This window comes from Molothrus aeneus, chromosome 20 (genome assembly GCF_037042795.1).
Source record: "Molothrus aeneus isolate 106 chromosome 20, BPBGC_Maene_1.0, whole genome shotgun sequence".
NCBI classification, from domain to species: domain Eukaryota; kingdom Metazoa; phylum Chordata; class Aves; order Passeriformes; family Icteridae; genus Molothrus; species Molothrus aeneus.
Window position 1 is genome coordinate 10,589,732 of NC_089665.1, and position 20,515 is coordinate 10,610,246.

General features: G+C 49.4%; 1 protein-coding gene across 2 annotated transcripts in view; it reads right to left on the reverse strand.

Annotated features, from left to right (window-relative positions):
* Positions 1 to 2,832: 2,832 nt before the first annotated feature.
* The window catches only part of NF1 (neurofibromin 1), a 74,495-nt gene continuing 56,812 nt past the window's right edge, over positions 2,833 to 20,515 (reverse strand). For both annotated transcript variants that reach the window (XM_066563322.1, XM_066563323.1), the window contains 16 exons: positions 19,977 to 20,191; positions 19,002 to 19,063; positions 18,760 to 18,874; positions 17,827 to 17,928; positions 16,833 to 16,973; positions 16,363 to 16,489; positions 15,678 to 15,809; positions 15,000 to 15,135; positions 14,089 to 14,246; positions 13,112 to 13,234; positions 12,304 to 12,431; positions 11,755 to 11,855; positions 11,149 to 11,291; positions 10,994 to 11,040; positions 10,164 to 10,380; positions 2,833 to 7,500 (listed from right to left, as the gene is read on the reverse strand). In XM_066563322.1, the coding sequence (XP_066419419.1) occupies positions 7,358 to 7,500; positions 10,164 to 10,380; positions 10,994 to 11,040; positions 11,149 to 11,291; positions 11,755 to 11,855; positions 12,304 to 12,431; positions 13,112 to 13,234; positions 14,089 to 14,246; positions 15,000 to 15,135; positions 15,678 to 15,809; positions 16,363 to 16,489; positions 16,833 to 16,973; positions 17,827 to 17,928; positions 18,760 to 18,874; positions 19,002 to 19,063; positions 19,977 to 20,191 (2,090 nt within the window). In that variant the 3' untranslated portion in view covers positions 2,833 to 7,357. The remainder of the gene's footprint in view (positions 7,501 to 10,163; positions 10,381 to 10,993; positions 11,041 to 11,148; positions 11,292 to 11,754; positions 11,856 to 12,303; positions 12,432 to 13,111; positions 13,235 to 14,088; positions 14,247 to 14,999; positions 15,136 to 15,677; positions 15,810 to 16,362; positions 16,490 to 16,832; positions 16,974 to 17,826; positions 17,929 to 18,759; positions 18,875 to 19,001; positions 19,064 to 19,976; positions 20,192 to 20,515) is intronic.

Sequence of the window (20,515 nt, forward strand, 5' to 3'; positions counted from 1 at the left end):
CCTCTCGCGAGAGCGCCGCGTCCCGCGAGACTCCCGCGCGCGCGCGCGCAGCCCCGCCCCGTGCCCTGAGGGAGCGGAGGCGTGGCGGCGCCGGGGTCGGGCCGCGACCGGGATCGGTCCGCGGCCCGGATCGTGCCTAGGGCCGCTACGGCGCGGGCCCGAGGCTCGGGGAGAGTCCGGACGCGCCCCCTTCCTCCCCTCCCCTCCTCTCTCTCCCGCGGTAGTCGCGGGACGGGCGCAGACAGGCCCTGTGGGGCCGCCGACGCCCAGCCCGGCCCACTCCCGCCATGTCCCTCATCCCGGGCCTCTCCCGGCCTCTGCCCGCATGGGAGTTCGTTTCCCACAGCCCCGCGGGTCCCCGCAGCCCCGCTCCCCGCCTGGCCCCGGGGTTTGTGCCGGGTGCCCCGGTCGGGCCTTGGGCACCTCCACAAGTCGCTGGGCATGGCTCCTGTCACTGCTGCTCAAGGCTGCTACAGCACCCTCCGCCTGCCCGCCTCTGCATTCTGCTGGGACCTTCGGGCTGGGCCCCGGAGCCAGAGCACCTCATTGCCTGCTAACACAGCCACACACCCAAGCAGGTGAATCTGAGCTTTAGACAGAGTTTTACACGAACGTTTGTCTGGTGGTGACACATTAGTGAGCAAATATTAGCCAGCAGCTACCGCAATGGTTTGGAACTGCAGGGCTGAACTAGAATGAGAAATGCAAATCTGTGTTCAGGCAAAGTTATTGCTCAGTTGCAGCACCACCAAGTTGGAATTAATAGAGACTTTCCATGTTATTGTGTAGGACTTGTGACATTTCCCCCAGGGCTTTTGGTATCATTGCAGAAGATCCAGTGTGTGACTGATTTCTCTGTCCCGAGGAAGCTCTGAGGTTTGGGGGGATGCACAGTAGTGCAGCATGGCTGATCACTGCTGGCAGTGCCACGCTCAGTGGGCTGTGTGACAGCTGATTCCAGGGTAGCTCTGGACAAGGCACTTGGAGGAGACTGGGAAATCATCGATGCTCTTCAAACCTGCCCGTTGCTTATTGACACGTGCCTGCAGCAGGCGGTGGGTATGTGAGAGTGTAAATAAGTAACTTGGAGAAACCACAGTCACGAGCAGGATTGTCCTTCCTAAATCACTGATTTGTCCAAGTATTTTTCTGTGAAAAGTTCCTGATTTGCCTCTATATTTTTGTTTGGAGCAGTCGGGAATTAATACTAAATACCCACTTAAAAACTCCAAATTGCGTCACACATGAAGTGGAAAAATCCATCGTTGTTGAGACTTTGCCCTTTTGATGTCCCTAATCTGAGGCTCTCAGAAGTTTTTCCGTTAAGAATTCCCAACCGACAGCCACCCTCGGCTGTTAGCGTTGGGCAATCCCGGCGTGTGCAGTGCCTGGTGGTCAAACGTCAGGGGTTTGTCAAGGTCACAGCCACAGCCTGTGTCAGACACACACGGGCACCAGAACTGCTGAAACCCCCTGCAGTTTCATTCCCCCTGTCCTCGCAGCCCGAGGAGGAGGAGGAGGGCTGGATGAGCAGCTCTTCAGCATTTGCACCGTGTCTTGCTGCACAGCCAGCTCTCCTGGGCAGACCTTGCTCTCCCAGTACCTAACTGGGGGTGGAAGCAGCAGAACAGATATTTCCAGTTTGTCTGAAGGACAGTATGCTATGAGAAAAAAAACTAAAATACTATTTAATACTTCAGGGGGATTTTCTTGAGCTCTCCTGGCTATTTATAGCACTGTTATTTAAATATCCCAAAAGATCCTGTCATCAGAGGTTTTTTCATGATTCCTTTGAAGAACAAACCCATACTTATTTGAACAAGTCACATCATGAGAGTTGTTTTCGTACCCTTTCCACCCACACAAGCCTAGGAGTGATTTTCATTTGAGAGCTTGTTAAGCAGAGGAGCAGCCAGCTGAAGAGCCCCTGTTGCAAGGCACAAAGGACTCACACGTGAGAACTGCAGCTCGGGTAGGGGGACTGGCATGTCCCTGCTCTGAGAGGGGCACAGCTGCAGGGGCTTGGCTCTGGCCCTTCCCTCTGGCACACAGGTGGCTCATCCATCACTTAGAGCTGAGCTCAGGTGTTCTGTCCCTGTCCTTGGAGCGCCCCAAGGGGAGCACAGACACACATTTGGTAATGGGGTAAGTGACCAAGCAGAATCCAGTCCTACAAGAGGACCTAAGGGCACAGGTATCTCACCTGGGACAGTGCTGGGGCTCCTTCACCAGCAGCTCTGAGCCATCCTGGCTCAGCCATCAACAACTTGCTTTTCCTCCTTGTGCAGTTTTCACCTCCAGAATGGAATGCATTCCCCATTCAAGTAAATTCTGCATTTTTACTTTATTATTTTCCTCTGTAAAATATTTCAGCAGCATCAGCTGGGCAGGGATTTTGAAGCTATTCCCTTAGACAGAATTGCCTGCTCCAACAGTGCAATTTTCCCCTAAATACAGTTTTTCCAACTGCATATGTAACTAAAAGAAAACTTTCCTTTCATTCCTTCCCTGTGGCTACAGTGTAATTGTGCTCTCAAGTAGCAGGGAGGCTCCACTGTCCAAAAGAGGAGCTTTAGGAATGTTTTTGACAGCAGTGATTGAGCAGGTGCTGCTCAGGAGCTGGCTCCTGCCTGGATCCCACTCCAGGTCCAACTCAAAACTAAGGAACGTTTCCTCTGAAGTGAAGAAAATGAAATTTAACAGTTCACACACTGCTGCCCTTCCCCTCGTGCAGCCCCAGCTGGCAGCAGGAGCACGACAGGAATCACCTGTCCAGGTGTCTGCAGGTCTGTCTGTTCACCATGCAGGAACAATAAGATGTCTCAGAAAAAGTCAATGCAGTCACACTTTAATGTGTCTTTACATCCTTTTACGATTCACAAAGTCAGAATATAAGTACTTATACACTTTTAATGGGGAAGTAATGTATCCCCCTAAAAGAAAAATAGATGTGATTAATCATTTGTCAGAGAAGTTGCCTGACAGCTGAAACCTCAAGCTTCTAGGCAAAAAAAGCTCAAATAGACAAATTATACTGAATTGTTCTTTAAAGACCAAGCAGCTGTTTTATTACAATATTAAATTTACATTTTAAAAAGAAATATTCTGATTTATTATTCAGTTATGATAATCTTATTGAAGTGACATGAAATTCATGACAATGGGCTTTTTTCTTCCTCAGTCACCGCAGGCAATCTCAGATCTGTGCAGGATCCCACACCCAGAGCAGCACCAGTCTGGGAAGACAAACCCCAGACACTCAATTTTAACTGGAATCTTATTTTCCCCAGAAGAAGTGGGGTGTTGGGCTCTGTAACTGGGCTGGGTGCCTTGGTTCAGCCCCAAGGAGACCACCCAAACTTGTTCCAGCAGAGAGAGGACATCAGTGTCCACCACCTTCACCCTGCAGCCCCGGAATGACCTTCAAACAACTGGGAGCAGGTTCAATTTACATTTTACTTCAAAAAAAAGGGGGAAGTACATACATGAGGGGAGAATGGGGTGAACAATAATTATCTGCAAGCAGGTTTCCACCATTCTGACCCACAGCTCCCAGCAGCCTGGGAGCAGCGGGCTCTCCAGGCTCACCCCCTGGCTTTGACAGCACAGCCAGGACTGGCGTCGTGGGAACCCTTGGGCAGCCGAGGCCGATGGAAGCAGTGAGATCATACACAGGGTGAGTGTGTCGGACACAGCTTCTGGTTTAAATGATGGAATGCACCAGCAGGAGGGAGAGGAGTAGTTAACAGTTACTAACACTAGAATAATCAAATTTGTATGTTATACATATACAGCAACTAACTGCTTTACAAAAAAAGCAAAATAATACAATATATTGTCACATGTATTTACAGTGTAGTAAATATACTTTTCTGTCAAATTTTACACAAAACCTATTTACAGGTGAATATACTGCATAAAAAAAAAGGTGGGACCAACACTCTGAGTGACTGTCTGTGGTTTGTTGCATAACAATAGGACGTGCTTTGTGACTTCGGAAAAAATTAACCTCAGAATGAAACAGAAAAAGCCCTAAAACCTACAACCCGGGTCAGGTCAGAGCCAGCCCTGGCACGAGCCAGGGCCTCAGCCCTCAGACTCAGTGAAATGTTCCCTGTCCTGGGAAACCTCATGCACGGGAAAGCAGAAACGTCGGCATCATTACAGGTAGGTTATACACTATTCAAATACTACTGAGTTATCTTTAAGTCAGGGAAAATACAAACACAAACAGAATGTTAATTGTCTTTACAGTACTGAGCTGTGGTCAGTGTGGGGCAGGGAACGGGCTCTGAGCCAGGGGGGCACACACGCTCCCGGGAGGGCATTACATGGTCCACGTGTTCCAATGGGATTTTTCTGAATTTTCAGTTTTCATGTCAGAGCACAGGGATTCTGGGGCTGCAGCTCCAGCCCTGCAGCAGAGCCTGGAGCAGCAGAGCCTGGAGCAGCAGAGCCTGGAGCAGCAGAGCCTGGAGCAGCAGGCACTGCCAGTGGCCCGTGGGCTGCCTGGAGCGTGGGGCACTGGGGACCCTGGGATGGGGCTCCCTGTCAGGTCAGGGCTCACACCCACACTGTCACCAGCAACAACCTGCTGGTCACCAGAGAACAGAGCAGCAGGTGGGGAAAGGATGGAGCAGCCCGGGATGGGAGCAGAGCTCCCAGGGATGGGATGAGATGGGATGGAGAGTGCTCAAACAGGGAAAGAACAAAGGAAGGAGGATGTGAGAAAGAAAAAGAGGCAAATCCCAGCACTGGCTGCTGGGGGGAGTGGGAGAGCAATGTAGTGACAGTAAGGCACTCAACAACTAATTACTGATGGGAGTTTAATCATTACACAAAGGCCACGGTTCCCTGGGAGCCAAGCACAAGCTTCCCAAGCACCAGTACTAGGAGACAACGTTCCTGTCTATCAGGGCACACCTGATCCCAAATCCAACCCTGGCCATCAGCAGTCCTTACACCCCAATTCACCCGTTACCTGACACAGGTGTCTGATACCTCTGCTCTGCCAGAGTCCAGGCCCTCTCACTGAACCTCTCACACAGGGAAAACTCCAACCCACTCTTTCCAGGAAAGACGAAATTCAGTTTTGTTCACTGACTTTAGGAAGAGACCATTTTTTCCAGCTGGGACTGAGAGCCTGGAGTAGTTCTCACAGGGAAGGTGACTTTGATCCCTGTCCCCTCTGCTGCCACATCTCTGTGCTGCAGAGAACACAGCAGTTCTGATGGAGGGACACTTCTGACATGGGCGATGCAGAACAGTGAAGGGCTTGTTGCTCTCTGCCCAAACAAAGCCAGTCGGGCAGTTCCTCTGGAGTTACTGTTCCTGTCTGCAGGAGACCTGCTCATATGAGAAACAACTGAAAACAGCACACCACCTTTACAAGAGGTTGTTTTCCTCCTACATACAAATCCTCAGGCTTCTACAATTCCTTGTCCTCAGCAAAACGGGAAGGGCTGGAACCAGCTCAACTGGGCACAACCCAGTGCAAACCCCAGTGACACCAGGGGTGGCTCCTCACAATTTGAGTTGTGAGATGACAATGGTTTCTAACCTGGGGACCCCAAACCCAAGGCTTGAGCCCCTGCTCTGTCCCTGAGCCCAGCTCAGCCTCGTGGCCCTGCTCAGACCCCACTCTGTGTCTCCAGTGACCACGTTCCTGCCCTGGCGCCTGCACCACCCGAGTGAGGGGATTTGGTTAATTGCACCAGTTCATCTTTCTAGCCTGTTTATTCCGTGACTGCTAATTCTAAGTTTTCCTCTTGTTTTGGCAAACTACTTGCATATGAAGTTTGTGTTCATAGTTTTTCCAGGACTGTAAACAAATTAAAGAAATTGTTATTTTATGAATCAATACAATAAAGGTATTTTTATTTACATAAATGTTACATTGTTACTGTGTGGATACATGGGAATTATGTGCTATAGCAATAAATTGGAACCCTTAATTGTACCATTCTCTAATAATTTAGCTGTGGAGTTTGATTTACTGAAAGCCACTAACGATTGCACTGGAGGACTGGCTTTTACCTAATGGATATACTTTTTTTTCCTTTAAAGCCACTGAAGGATTGTTAATTCCTCCCCCAGCAGAGGGATCTGAAACCGGGGAGCGGATCTGTTTCTGAGCAGGAGCTGAGCGAGCCCCGGGGACGCGGCCCCTGCCTGGACTCCAGAGCTCGCCCCGCCCGTGCCCGCGGGCCCTGGCACCCGCAGCGGGACCAGCCCCGGCACCGGCACCGGGCTCCGGGCACCGGGCACCGGCTCCTCCCCGCCAGCCAGCGGCTCCTGACCGCCACCGCAGCCCCGGCAGGAACCGCAGCCCCAGGTTTGTGTGAGCCCCGCAGGAGCCCTGAACCCAGCCCGGGAGGGAACTGCGCCTCCGCCAGGCCTCCCTGGGATCGGACACAGTGTCAGTTAATTGAAACTCATGTACCTTGAGCACACGTGGCTGTTTGTGTCCCTGCTCGGGCAGCACAGGGGCAGCTTTGCCACACACTATCCCCCAGAGCCGGCTATGAATCCATCCCATTTTCCCACCATTCCCAACTGGATATTCTGCCAGGACCTCTTGAAGGTGCACATTGTTGGGAAGAGCAGAACTAAAGCAGGTGCTACAATGACAGCTCGAGGCTCAGTTCCCAGGGATTTTCCCCTGTACAACTTCCTCAGGGAAGATAAAGTACAGCCAAAAAAAAAAAAAAGCTTTGGGAAAAAAGCCAGTTTGTCCAGTCTGGTCCATGTACAGTCCAAGTGTGTGAAGCTTGGTCTGGGGAATGAGGGACTCCTGCAGCCTCCTTTTCCTCTCCCCTTTATTGCTAATTACCTGAAATTTAACCTAATCCACCACTTCTGCTAAGCTCCTTGTACTGCAGCTATCATGAACTTCTCAGTGTGGTAAAAAAAAAGTACACAGCTAAAATCTTATAGTTTGGATTAAAACCAGGGTTAGAGAAACTTCCCTGGCTCAGGAAGCCACTATTACCTTGAGGTGTGCAAACGGGGTTAAGGATCAACACTTCCCTTAGCAGGAACACCTGAGGCCAGAGCAGACATGGCAGGGCTGGGGAATGGCTTTGGATTCGAACAGGACGCGGCTCTGCAGCGCTACCGAACTCCAGCCTCGCCCGGGGCACAGGCGTGGCTCTGAACACGGCTGGGGCCCAGCAGGGGGGTGAAGGAAGGCGTTAACTCAGGCAGTGGGTCAGGAGTTGATCATCTGGCAACGCGGCTGGATGGGAACTGTACAGGTCAAGTGCAGCATCACATCACACCCGGTGGAGGGCCCTTCGCGAGGGGCCGCGCGTGTCAGTCAGGTCCGAAAATAAAAAATAAAATTAAAAAGCGACAATCACACGATCTTTTTGATGCTGTGACGCTTGAAGCTGCCGGCGCTTCGCTGCTTCTGCACTTGGCTGGCGGAGCCGTGGCGCATCCTCCCGCTGTTGGCGTGGCCGGCGGTGGGCGAGAGCTCCACGTTCTCCTTGTCGATCCCTGCGGAGACACGAGCGCCGCGCTGAGCCCGCCGCCCGCAGCCCCGAGCCGCACGGGGACCCGGCCCCGCCGAGCTCCGCCCGCCTCGCCACCCCCGGGCGAGTGTAAAAAGAACCGAATACGATTGGGGGAGGGAAGGGCTGCAGAGCCGCTCGCTCCGGCCCTCCAGCCTGTGGGGCCGGCAGGGGGCAAAGGGAGAGTAAAACCAGGAAAACTTGGCTGTCCTGCTGGAAACAAGTCTGCTTAAGTGAAGGAAGGAGGAAAACACAAAACAAAGCACCAAACTGACTCTTAATGAGTAAAGAAACAGTTTCCAAAGGAGGGTTTTGAAAGGACACAGGCACAGAGAAACTGAGGCTGGGACTCTTCATGAAAACTGTGCTGAGTTCAGCCTCACCAGTGGCAGGAAGAGGCTTGTGGGGCTCAGGATGAGAATGGCACCAGCCAGGTTTGTGCCCACAAACTCAGACCCTTCTGAGAAGCTTTGCATGTCCTCTGCAGGACCTTGTCCTTCAGAGCAAAACTCTGTTATGCTTTGCTAAAAGTCTCCCATCAAACAAACCTCAAAACTGAAGTGCTTTAGTGAAGACCCCCATGCTGACACAACAGCACCACCCAATGCCAGCGTTAGAGCCCTCAGCAGTGGCTTTGGGCACTGTCACTGCACACCCAGCAGCCCAGAGCTGGGCCCAGTGCAGTCCTGCTCCTGAGCAATTGCTGCTCTTGATGCTGACTCTGCTGTGAGTTCACCCCTGCAGCAGCCCCTCCATGAAGCTGCCACACTGAGTCTGTCTGGTGAGTGCTCACCAAAACCTCACACCCATGGGACAGGTGCAGCACCAACAATGGAGAGCAGGATGGGTGGTTTTATGCAAGAGGATACAACTACAATCAACAGCAAAAATTAGGATGTCTGACAGCAAATAGGTGAGAAAAAAGTTCTGTTATTGTAAGTGACATATCCACAATTATGTGCAAGAAATTAATTGGGTTGGCATTAGTGAGAACAAAGAACACCTTCCACACTCAGCACAGGGACAATGTGAGGGCTCCAGCCAGAGGCTGCACCTTCCTCTCCTTGTGTGGGTGGCAGCACAAAACTCCCGAACTATGCTGAGGACAGGGACAATCCATGGGCATGAGCAAAAAACCCTCTTCTGCAGCTTTCTCTTAGTTCTCCACACAAAGCAGAAATGCAGAGGCACGCAGCTCCTGATTTCCTGCCCCACTGTCTGCTGCAGTTCAGTCCAAACTCGGGTCTGTCTGCCCGTGTGTCCCTGCAGGCAGAGCTGAGTCCTGGCCAGTCTAAGGAGCTCACACCAAACAGTTCATTTCAGCTTCACACGTGCAGCAGGGTGATTTCCATATTAAGCATCCCTCTTGTTACCAGATTTATTCTCAAGGCTGTGGGTGACTTTGTCTGCTCTACCACCGGGTATTATTGGCATCCCCCAAGAAATGCACCAGCTTAGCACTTGCTGAAGCCATTCCCGTGTCAGAAACTGCTCCTCATGCCACAGCCCGGCCCTGACGCAGCTCAAGCAGCATTTCGTGCAAATATGATGAAAGAAGAGAGTACCTGGATGAGGCAGCTGCATGAAAACTGCAGACTTAGAGCAAGGCAGAGAAGCTTCACAGACACAGAATGAAAGAAATAAATGTAAGTGAATAATGTCCATGAGACTGGGAAGTGGAGGGAGAGGAACAGAGATGGTGACAGACAAAACATTTATAAACAATGATCCTGCATAGTTGTTTCCAGATGCAAGAAATGAATTTTTCATGTATCTGCAACTTAGTATTTGTAGCCATATTAAAAAAACTCACTTGGCTGAAAATGTTTCTTTTAACTGAGTGCTGCTGAACACGTGGCCTTCGCACTGGTGTTTTAAATTTAATTTCCAAGCAAACAGTGCTCAGAGAGCCAGCAGTGTGTTGTTTCAGACTCACTCTTAACCTTAACGAGTTCCCTAGTTCCCAACTCTGTTTGTGGAGACTCTTAACCAGCCTTTGACAAAAGCCATCTGTTTGCACAGCACTTGGAAGGAATGTTTGACGAGTTGGATTCATTCCTTCCTCTCAGCTTGTAAAGGAAGAGGGAATGGAAAGTGGGGCAGAAGGAAGGAGGACATTTACAGAGCAAAATGCTTCTTTCCCTTGAAGAGAGCCCAATCCTGCACCATCACCTCATCCTTGGAAAGGAACTGCTGGAGCTGCCACCGACGCTGTGTTCCAAATGGAAAGATGCTGCCCAGAATGTCCTTCCACACTGACTGCAAGGTATGTTCCCAAAGAAACCCCTGTTCCCAAATAATTCCAACAGCCTTGCCTTACTCCTGCTGCCCCTCTGAACCCTGAACAAACTATCCCAGTGCCTGTGAGCCAGGGATCCCCTGCAGGGCACATGGTCCAATATAGGTGCTGCTGTTCTGCTGCCCTTAATTCTCTTCCCTTCACATGGAGTGACCTGGGAGACAATTTTTGTGCTGGATAAAATCCAGGATCTGAATCACAGGGTAACAGCTCAGGAACAATTTAATATTAGTTTGACTCCACAATGCACCAATGTTTGACACATAAACACATCCAAAGAGCCAACAAGGCTCCTAAAGCAGGAAATTCCCCATTTCCCCCACCCAGATGGAGCCAGAACAGGCACTGACCTGGGGAGTGCTGGGAAGTGGCAAGTGAGGTCATGGAGTTGGAGAGGTTGAGGTTTGCAGTGATGCTGAGCTGGCTCTGCACTGCTGGAGGATATGGAGAGGTGGGGGTCAGGAGAGATTCTTCACTGGCTTCCTCATCAATTCCAGGCAAATATGTGTCAATCAAGGCATCCAGGAACTTCACTATGAGCTCAGCATAGTCTGGGATTTGGGTTTGCTGTGGGAGATGGGGGGAAAAAAGATTGTTCTTTGTCAGTTCGAGCTTTGCTCCAGAGCTCACTCTCAAGTCCCTCTGTTTTGCCTGTAAATTTTCAAGAGCATTTGATGTATCTGTAAAAACTCATTTGTGGCCTTGTCCAGACCAATCTAAATGTACACACTGCAGACCAGGTGTCAGTGTGATCTCAGTGTGTGGGAGCCCAGGGCAGGAAAAGGGGCTGCAGAGCCCCTGCCCCAGCCCCACACCTGGGCCACCTCCCTTGGGATGGCAGGACACATGGGCAGTGCTCCACTGGCTCTGCTCCAACACAAAATTTAGCCTCTTGGAATCATCACTCTTACCAAATTAACCCCAACCCTGTCAGATACATGTAATGAACTGACCCTGGGAGCAGGGAAAGCTGCACTCACACGCCCTGGCTGCTTTTACCCCACTTTGGTAACTTATCTATCACAGCACCTGCTGCAGGCCCAGGGCTGGTTTTAGCCCTGGAGGTGCCCCTGATGCTCTCTGCTCATTCATATGAGAAGGATGCTCCTTAGGAGCATCTTGGCTGCAGCACCAACGTGCCCAGAAAGGCCAAACAGCCCAGACCCCACAGAGCTCTTACCTTGGAGAAGGGGCCAGCAAACCTCCACAGCCCATTAAATCCAAAACCTGCAACAACAAATGGAACACCACCATGAAAGCCCAGCTCTCCCCTGACAGAGGACAGAGAGTGCTCCCAGTACAACACTTTTTTTTTAAAAAAGGAAAAATATTTACTCTGTAGATAGGATGTTTGGTATTGGGGTGGAGACTCCTCATGGTAGACAACACTCTGCACAATCCCATGAATTGGATTCAACAAGTTTGGGTCCTGGCACAGCGATAAAAGGGTATTGATCTTGGAATCCAATAAATTATGCCTGAAGAAAGGAAAAGTGGCTTAGTTTTTGTTTGTTAAATAAAATAAACCTGCAGTTCAGTTCCCAAGTGACTTTAGCCACCAGCAGTTCAGGTGGGATTTTTGCCCCAGCAGTGATTTCAGAACACAATTCCCAACTCTGTTCCATGAGGACTCTAATGATGTGCCCAGGTCAGTTTGTGAACACCTGCTCACCTTAACTTCTGACAGCTGGGTTTCCTCTACACATATTCACTCCAGCCAAACTACAGCAGGTGTCTAAAGAAACACCCAAAGAGCACCTGCACTAGGCTTTAAATCAGATTTGAAACACCTGGGGCACAAATTAAAATCAACCAGCACGGACAGACTGCAGCCTGTAACTTCCACACAAGCCAGTGCCTTGTACATGCGTGTCCTGGACCAGAGACCTCTAAAGAAGAGCCAGGTACAGAGCTATTGTAACCAGAACTTCAGGTACTCACACAACAGGAAAGACCTTTGGGAAGACAACGCTGGCCTCTGCTAAGTACTCGTAGAGGATGCGCTGGTCGAACTCGTCCGTGGTGTATTTCACCAGCGTGGCCTGCCAGGGAAGGAGCTGTTAGTGCACCTGTGTGCTTACAGCCTTTGCTTAAAGGGTTTCACATTTCTGACTGACAGAAAGCAGTGCTAGAAAAGATGGATTTATGTCTCTGTTGAGAAACAACAGAACCAGTTGGCAACAATTTGTCTTTTGCCAATAAATGTATCTCATCAGTTTTTTACACAACTGAGCGTAGCTGGAGTGGGAACTGCAGTGGAACAGCTGAAGAAAAAGCTATCAGACTGCACCTCTTACTGCTTTTAAACTGAATCATCCTGGGATTCCCATAGTGCTCATTTCTTTTAAACTATAATGTATTAATAACCTTTTGTTATACAAAACAGTTTGTCATAAACTCAGCCAGGAAAAACTCCAAGGAACATGTTTGTTTTGCTGGGAGTTAAAAGGACATCAGAAAATAGCAGACAACACACAGAAGAAAGCTTACAAGAACTGTAAGCAGCAGAGCTTGAATTTTTGGGTCAGTCAGAACTTCTTCATCCAGGAGGACGTTTGACTCGGAAACGGAAACTTTCCGGAGGTGTGGGTGCTGCTGTGGTGATATTCTCTGGGTTTCTGCCAGACAAAAAAGAGCGACTCATCCAGAGCAAAATAACCCAAAGCAAGACAGAATCAGGTTCTGCACAGCAGAGTCAGTCGTGTGCAAAGCTCGGAGCTCACCGGCCTCGTCACAAAGGTCAAAGCAACGACTGCGCTGGAGTGCAGCAGCACTGCACCGCTACATGGGATGTGTTATCAGATGGCAAACAAGAACCCCAATTTCCTCTTCAGTGAAATACAGGCCCAGGGGTGTAAGTACCAAATTTAGGGTCAGGCAGATACAAGAGAAGAACCCTGGTCTTGCATTGCAATTGGGGGTGAGGGCACAGGAAGCAGATGGGGGAGAAGATGAAGAGAGGCATTCCAGGCATCAGCTCACGTTCCATCTCCTGCAGGAATTTGCACCTGGGGCTTATTAACTTATAGAAGGCCAAATGCTATTCATTTCTTTGCACTCTTATATGCAGTCCTTTAGAGCTGCCCCTGATTCTGCACCTGTAAACTGAGCAGCTCCAGTGCAGCTGCCAGAGATATGAAGGCTGCACCCTGCAGAAGCCATTGCTAAGAAAGGTGCTTCTCCCTTACCTTGGAGTAACCTTGGTAAGTAAACACTGAATTTAGAAATAGTCCTTTGTATAGATATACAAAGCGTTTACAATTAGTATTGTTCTTAAAATGTTAGTCCTGTGTCTCACCCATTTCATAATCATTTTCGGCTACTCTCCTCATTTTGGGAGGCGTTGTGATTCCAGATTCCATGTCTTGCCTTTTAGGAGCCTTTGTGTCCGATATCAAATGGTCAAAACTTTTCCTTGTACCTAAAAACAATTTATCAAGCAATTAAAAACATTAAACCTAAATCCATATTCTAACTTTTTCTGATTTTCTGGCCAAGCTACTCCCCTAGCTACCATGTGTTGACAGGAATCTGTGGACCTTTTCACCATTTTCAGGGATGGGACAGAAAATACGATCACACCATGCCGCTCTCCATCACAGCTTCCAGAGTGCTTCACAATACACAGGAGGGAGCATGCAATTAGTCAGGGGGGCATGCCATGGACTCCTGGCCCCCACACGGAATACACATGCCAGGACTTGGTTACTGAAAAGGAAGCAGGAAAGGGCTGGAATGAAGGAAATGCCCCTGTTCTTCCACCTGTGTAATGCCAAAGGGCTTCCACAAGTTCTGCAAAGCAACTCAGCTTGTTCCTCTGATATAGGAGTTTGTTGTAAACATGATGCACCGAGAAGCCATGAGTACAATCAGATTGTTTACACACATCTACCATGTTCTGGGACCATCTCCTCCAGCCCCAGCCAGAGCACTCGATGGAGCAGCTAAAAATCCACCTCCTGGTTTGCTGGAAAGGGCTGGGAGCACAAAACTGGCACTAGGCACCTTCAGGATCTGGAATATCTTGTTTTCTCCACTTCAACATCTTTCTGCACATCTTGAGCATCGCTCTTGCTCCCCCCCATCATGGCCCAAAGAACTGAGTCCTCTTTAACTGTCCAGTGCCCTGAAATTTGCATTTTGCAGAAACTGCATTTATTCCTCTCAATCAGGAATAAGCCCTTAAAGCCAGAACTAATACAAGAACATTTTTCCTCCAGTAACACTTCCCAGGGTATTCTGTAGACAGATCAATAAATGAGTTATGTTAATAACCTAGAAGCTTTTTAGTGTTGGCTTGTGAAGGCTGCCCCATGTCCAAGCTCATGGATTTCCGGGTGCGAGGGCTGATCTGTCCCACTGTTGGGTAACTGGCAGCCAGGTGTCTGTCTGACCCCTTGGGGGATGACCAGGGCTGGTGTTCCTTTAGTGTCCTGAAAGTGCAGAGAAATTCAATTAAGAAAATCTTAAAACTATGCTATTTAGGCAGAGGTTGTTCAAGCAGCCAAACTATCCTTTCTTAAACCCATCTTTGCTACCCGGTTAATTTCCCCAAAACACATAATAACAAATAGCAATTACTTTGCTTGCAAAGATGTCTGAGCTACTGAAAACAAACAATCTGATGTGAATGTGATGCTGAAGGCATAAAAAATAAAGCCATGAAAAGAACACAAGCAAATCAGCCTATGGGGTAAGATGAAATATATTTTGTCATTAGCCACTCCAATCTCAGTGCTAAAAAGAGAGATCATGAGTGAAGTGCTCCCTGTTGAGGACACAGGCTCTCCTTGGCACTTCCAGTTGATTTCCTGGCTGATCTCTCTGGCTGCACACAGGCTGTAACAAGGTGTCAGGGTTTCCCAGTGGCACAGACAGCTCCATGCCCTGGAGCTCTTAAAAGGACAAACAAAATGTTCCTCTAAAATATAAATGAGATTAAATCAGGTCTTGTAGAAAGATTTTAGCAAAAGGTTTAACTGCCTCCAGAGCAGTTAAGCTCTGGAAATTAAATCTGTACAGATTGCACATCCAAATTTCTGTGACTCCTGACCCCAGTGTAAGGAGAAATTGCTGAGGAGCCACCACAGCCCACGGACTCAGCGCTATCAGTGGGGCTCAGCTCACTCACTAAAGGAACCGGGCTTTGCAATGTGGGCAGCTGATCTAAAAGTGAGACAACCAACCTATAGCTAGTGTCACTGTGATGGATGGGGTATGTATCCATGGGAACATTCTCCATTGAAACGTCTGTCAGCAAGAGAGACTTCCTGTGCTTGAGGCTGCAGCGGCTCCGCACCTCCTCCGACACCGTCAGCAGGGCTGCGAACACACAGCAAGGCAGGGCAAGGCAAGGGGAGCTTTCAGAGCAGAACACACTGAACAGTGAAACAATATTCCAGCCTCTGCATTGCTTACAGGCATCAAGGTACATTTGCACCAGCACCACTGAGCTGAAGTTACACCTTAGGGAGCGTACAGATTAAAAGCAGATCATTTAAAAAGAATTCTGTTTCTCATCCAGTTACAATGACACGATTTACAAATTTGCCCTCACATGGTCACTATTTCTATGTCCAGACCACTGGAAACTTGAAGGCTGTCAGGCATACACTGGATTATTTACACCAAGAACCCTCCAGCCTCCCTGAAGAAGTCCCAAAACTCCAGAGGACGTGCTGTGCTGGCAAAGCCCTCAGACCCAAAAAGCCTTCCCAATGTGCCCACCTTGACCACACTCCTGTCCACCAGTTACAAGTTTTCTTTGTGCTGGTACAATTTTAACAAGCTGAACCTGAAGGAATTCCACAATAATCCAGTCCTTTTCAGCCAGCTCAGACTGGAAAGGAGGTTTGGTTCATTACCTGCCAGGTAAGCCACGCTCTGGGTGTTCACCTCGAACTTGTCACAGTTCCTGTGTTTGTTAACCAGAGCAAGGAGTGTGTGCAAAATCCTCACTGTTCTTGCTACAGTGGTAGGGGAAGGATGCCTGTACCCTAAGAAACAAAAGATTGTATTTAACTTCTGAATCCATATTTATGAAGCACTAATATTTTGAAAGCATTTATAAATATTTTCCAGCATGTTCTCAGACATTCCATCTCAAGGGTAAGAGAGCACAGTGCTACTAGAAATGGCACATTTAAGACTAATTCTTTCTACCCCTCCCCTCAAAACTGCATAATTTCAAATGTCTGTGCATACATTATATCTGTTATCTCACAAATCAGTCTTCTAAAAAACCCAGTGAGCCTGAGCACAGGCAAACAGGGAGAGACATTCTTGGAGGAAGAAGTAAAAGACTGCAGCAAATGAAGCTCTGCACCCTATGACAGTTCAGAACGTTCAGCAGCAGCACTAAAGACCTTCACAGGAGATGTATAAACTAAAACTGGTGAAGTCCTTTAATCCAAGAGTGTTTAATTCTGTACCTACTCTGCAACCCAAGTTACTCAAAATCCATCACCCAACGTGGCCCCTTTACCTCTTGACTTGTTTTTATTCCTGAAGCAAGAGCCATCTCAAACAAAGAGCAGTATGCACTCTTACCTTTCAGGAGATGTCCCACTAGTGCAAAGTTAAAGTTGGAGTTGAAATTTAGCCCAACAAAATGATCCATCTGCTTGCAGTGCCATTCGAGTGGTCTCCTGATCTCCATGAACACTTCTTCTGGGCTCTGACCCACAAAAACAAAATACAAGAGCACCTCAGCTGAAGTCACTCAGGACATGTCAAGTTTGTTGGGTTTTTTGTTTAAGTGACAGAACAGTTCTTTCAGAGGCTACAGGAAAATATCAAACACTTTCTCACAGATCACATCTGGACATTTCTGTTCCAGTTTCCAACAGAGTAATGACAACTTCTCTCCACATCTTTATCTGTGGATATCACCCTAGTGAAACAATTTCTAATGCAAATTCAGGTTTAGTTGCTTAGCAAGTGTTGACAAGGACAAGGCTGGGGTTTTCCCCTTTTCTCTCAGCTCTGACTGCTGCCAGGAGCGCAGGCTGTGGGCTCACCTTGTCGTTGAACACGCGCAGGCTGTCCAGGGTGTGCAGGTTCTGCTCCAGCAGGGCTGTCCCTGCCGAGTACAGGTTCACCTCATCCAGCTGCAGCACAGCCATGGCCACCCAGAACAGAGCCTTGTGCATAGGGGAGTCCTGCAGGGAGAGAAAGAGAGAGAGTCAGGTCCTGCAGGTCAAGGAACAACCAGGATGGAGGGGAGGGTTTGGCCCCCTTGGAGCAGGTTTTGTCCTCAGCCACATCCATTCCAAGGGAACAGATGCTCACATGGACCTGTGAATGCACTTCACAGGTGAAGAGTAGAAAGAAAATGAATTTCAAGCCTTGTTTGCACCTCCCAAGCCATTCCTGCTCACCTCCATCCCTTCCTTGATGGATGGAGGTCAGACCAACACTGCCCTGTACCAGCCTGACCAGAAATGGCTCTGTGGTTCTCCATCTGAACATGGGCTGCAGCTCTGCCAGCACTGGCCAAGCACTTCCTCATCAACATCAGACCCACACACAGGAGGAGCTGGCACTGAGCACACCCTGGGTCCCTTGAGCAGAGCCGTTTTCTCGCTTTGCAGAGCAAGTTTTACTCAGCACCAGGAGTGTCCCTGCTGTGCCCCTGGTGTGCTCTGAGGCAGGAGCCTGGCAGTGACCCTGGCTGGCTGAAGGAGCCATTCCCCTGGCATGCAGGGCAGCAGCACACACAGCTGAAGCTGCACTGGAGCCTTGTGGGAGGAACGGGCACAGCCTGGGCACAGCCTTTGCCCAACTGCCAGGGCCCCGCTCTGGGAAGCGGAACAGAACATTCCCAGCATTTCTCAAGCCTTTGCACTGGTCCCACAATCTGCCACACTTCCCATGTGTGCTCCTTCCATGCATGAATCACAGTGAAGTGTGAACTTCAGAAACCCCAACATTTAACGTGTATTTCTGAGATCATACCCATAATCACAATTTACAAAATACATTCTCTGTTTATTCAAAAAGGCAGTGATTTACCTTGTTAAGAAGAGGCTGCAGCTTGGTGAGGGCTATAACTGTGGCTTCTATTAGAACTTGGCTATTATAATTATCAGGGCCTTTTAAGCAGCTCTCAAGTCCCTGTTTGAAAGAAGAGAGTAATTAAAAATACAACCATAATTACATTTTGCTTTGTAAAAAGAAGATCAAAGATCTGCACAATAACTGTTTTTCTCAATTACTTACAAAGCCTGAGTTCATTTTAAACCAACTCTCAAGAACTTTTCCAAATGGAGATTTAGACAGCAGAGATAAATGTATGACTGCACAATGTACCCTAACAGTCAGGCTGCAGGAGGTCTTAAGAGCTGTAGAAAAGCTCTTTTATAATTTAGACACTATTCAATTAAAGTTTGTGTGTGCAAAACTCTAATGAAATGCTTAAAGGACACATATTTAGTACATTGTTCACCTGCTGTGGAACACAACCTGCTTTAGAATGATGGAACATCAGCGTCAGGCCAGGCACCTGCTTTAAAGTTTTCTGATATAAATCAGCTCTTTACTATATTTACCGACCACACATGAGGCCATTCACTTCCTTTAAGAAAAAGGAAGCTATGCATCATGTACATGCTGGTAAATGCCTTGACAGAAAATTTCTCCTTTATTCAAATACAGACTGCTGGATCTACCTGTGTCAGGAGTTTTAAACTCAATACTGAGACCTACTGATACTCTAGAAATCACAGCAGTGATGGAACTCATTCAATTTAAATTCAGAAGCCACCAAATCCATTTAAATTCAGAAGCCTGGCCTACAGAAAGTGTATTTCCAATCAGTTCTATACAAGAATATGCTAGAAAAAAACATTTATCCTAAAATTATGCCATGTTCTATATTTGATGGGAAAATAAAGCTAAAAATAGCTACTTTATGAGTCACAAAGGAAAAGAGACAGACCCATATACCTTGCTGAGAATTCGGATTATTTGTTTTATTTGTCCATGGGACACTCGTTTACTTATACAGCCAAAGACAACCAGTGCTCTTGGCTGCAGGGAGGGGTTGTACTGGAATGCAAACCTGTGAAGAAACAGAGCACACTGCATTAAACAACATATATACAACTAAATATATATAACAAAAAGATGAGAACTCTGGGTGTACTGCACAGGCAGGGAGGGCTCAGGGTTGGAAGTCTATGACTTACTTTTGAGCTAGTTCAGTCCACTGGTCCAGCCACTTGCACGTTGGAATATCCCTCATACAAGCCTAAAGGGAATAAGATTATTTGAATACATGTAACGTGGAGAAAATGTATTTGTACAACTGGGAACATGCAGAAGTTTGGCTCTCAGAAATCAGCTGCTAACTGTCAGCAGGGAGGAGGGCACATCCCCTGCCCCTGCTGCCTGTCCCTCAGGGCTCACCCCCCGTCCCTCAGGGCTCACCCCTGTCCCTCAGGGCTCACCCCCGTCCCTCAGGGCTCACCCCCTGTCCCCACATCCCCACACACCTCTATGATCTCCAGCAGGCCCTGTCCCTCAGGGCTCACCCCTGGCCCTCAGGGCTCACCCCTGGCCCTCAGGGCTCACCCCCTGTCCCTCAGGGCTCACCCCCGTCCCTCAGGGCTCACCCCCTGTCCCCACATCCCCACACACCTCTATGATCTCCAGCAGGCCCTGTCCCTCAGGGCTCACCCCCTGTCCCTCAGGGCTCACCCCCGTCCCTCAGGGCTCACCCCCTGTCCCCACATCCCCACACACCTCTACGATCTCCAGCAGGCCCTGTCCCTCAGGGCTCACCCCTGGCCCTCAGGGCTCACCCCCTGTCCCTCAGGGCTCACCCCCTGTCCCTCAGGGCTCACCCCCGTCCCTCAGGGCTCACCCCCTGTCCCCACATCCCCACACACCTCTATGATCTCCAGCAGGCCCTGTCCCTCAGGGCTCACCCCCTGTCCCTCAGGGCTCACTCCTGTCCCTCAGGGCTCACCCCTGGCCCTCAGGGCTCACCCCCGGCCCTCAGGGCTCACTCCTGTCCCTCAGGGCTCACTCCTGTCCCTCAGGGCTCACCCCTGGCCCTCAGGGCTCACCCCCTGGCCCCACACACCTCCATGATCTCCAGCAGGCCCTGTCCCTCAGGGCTCACCCCTGGCCCTCAGGGCTCACCCCCTGGCCCCACACACCTCCATGATCTCCAGCAGGGCCTCGGTGACCGTCTCCAGCGAGGTGAGGGCGAAGGTCTCGCGCTCGTAGGAGCCGGGCGAGAAGGAGCGGTCGCGGTAGCTGGAGCGGAACGCGATCACCGCCGCTGACTTCACTTTGCTGATCCCAAACAGCAAATAAAACTTGGGCAGGGAGAACTCTGTCAAGCTCAGCCTTAAAACTTGCTTGGTCTCCTCTGTTGAATAAGGTTGAACATATTAGGTTGACTCCAGGGACATTCAAATGCACATTTCCCCCCCAGGGACACAGCCGAGGTCCCTGTGCCACTCCAGCACCGCTCCCTTTGCCGCTGGCCCGAGTCAGGCACAGCAGCTCTGCTCTCCTGCCCTGACTGCTGAGACCAGGCACGAGGACTGGATTCTAGAGACTCTACAGAGGAACTTGTGTAAAGATGTGGCTCCGTGTGGTCTCCTCACAGCGATTCAGAAAATGGAAACCCAGAATGTTCCTGCTCTGAAAGAACTGGAAGTTCAAACTGCAGCAGACTCTGCTTTTGGCT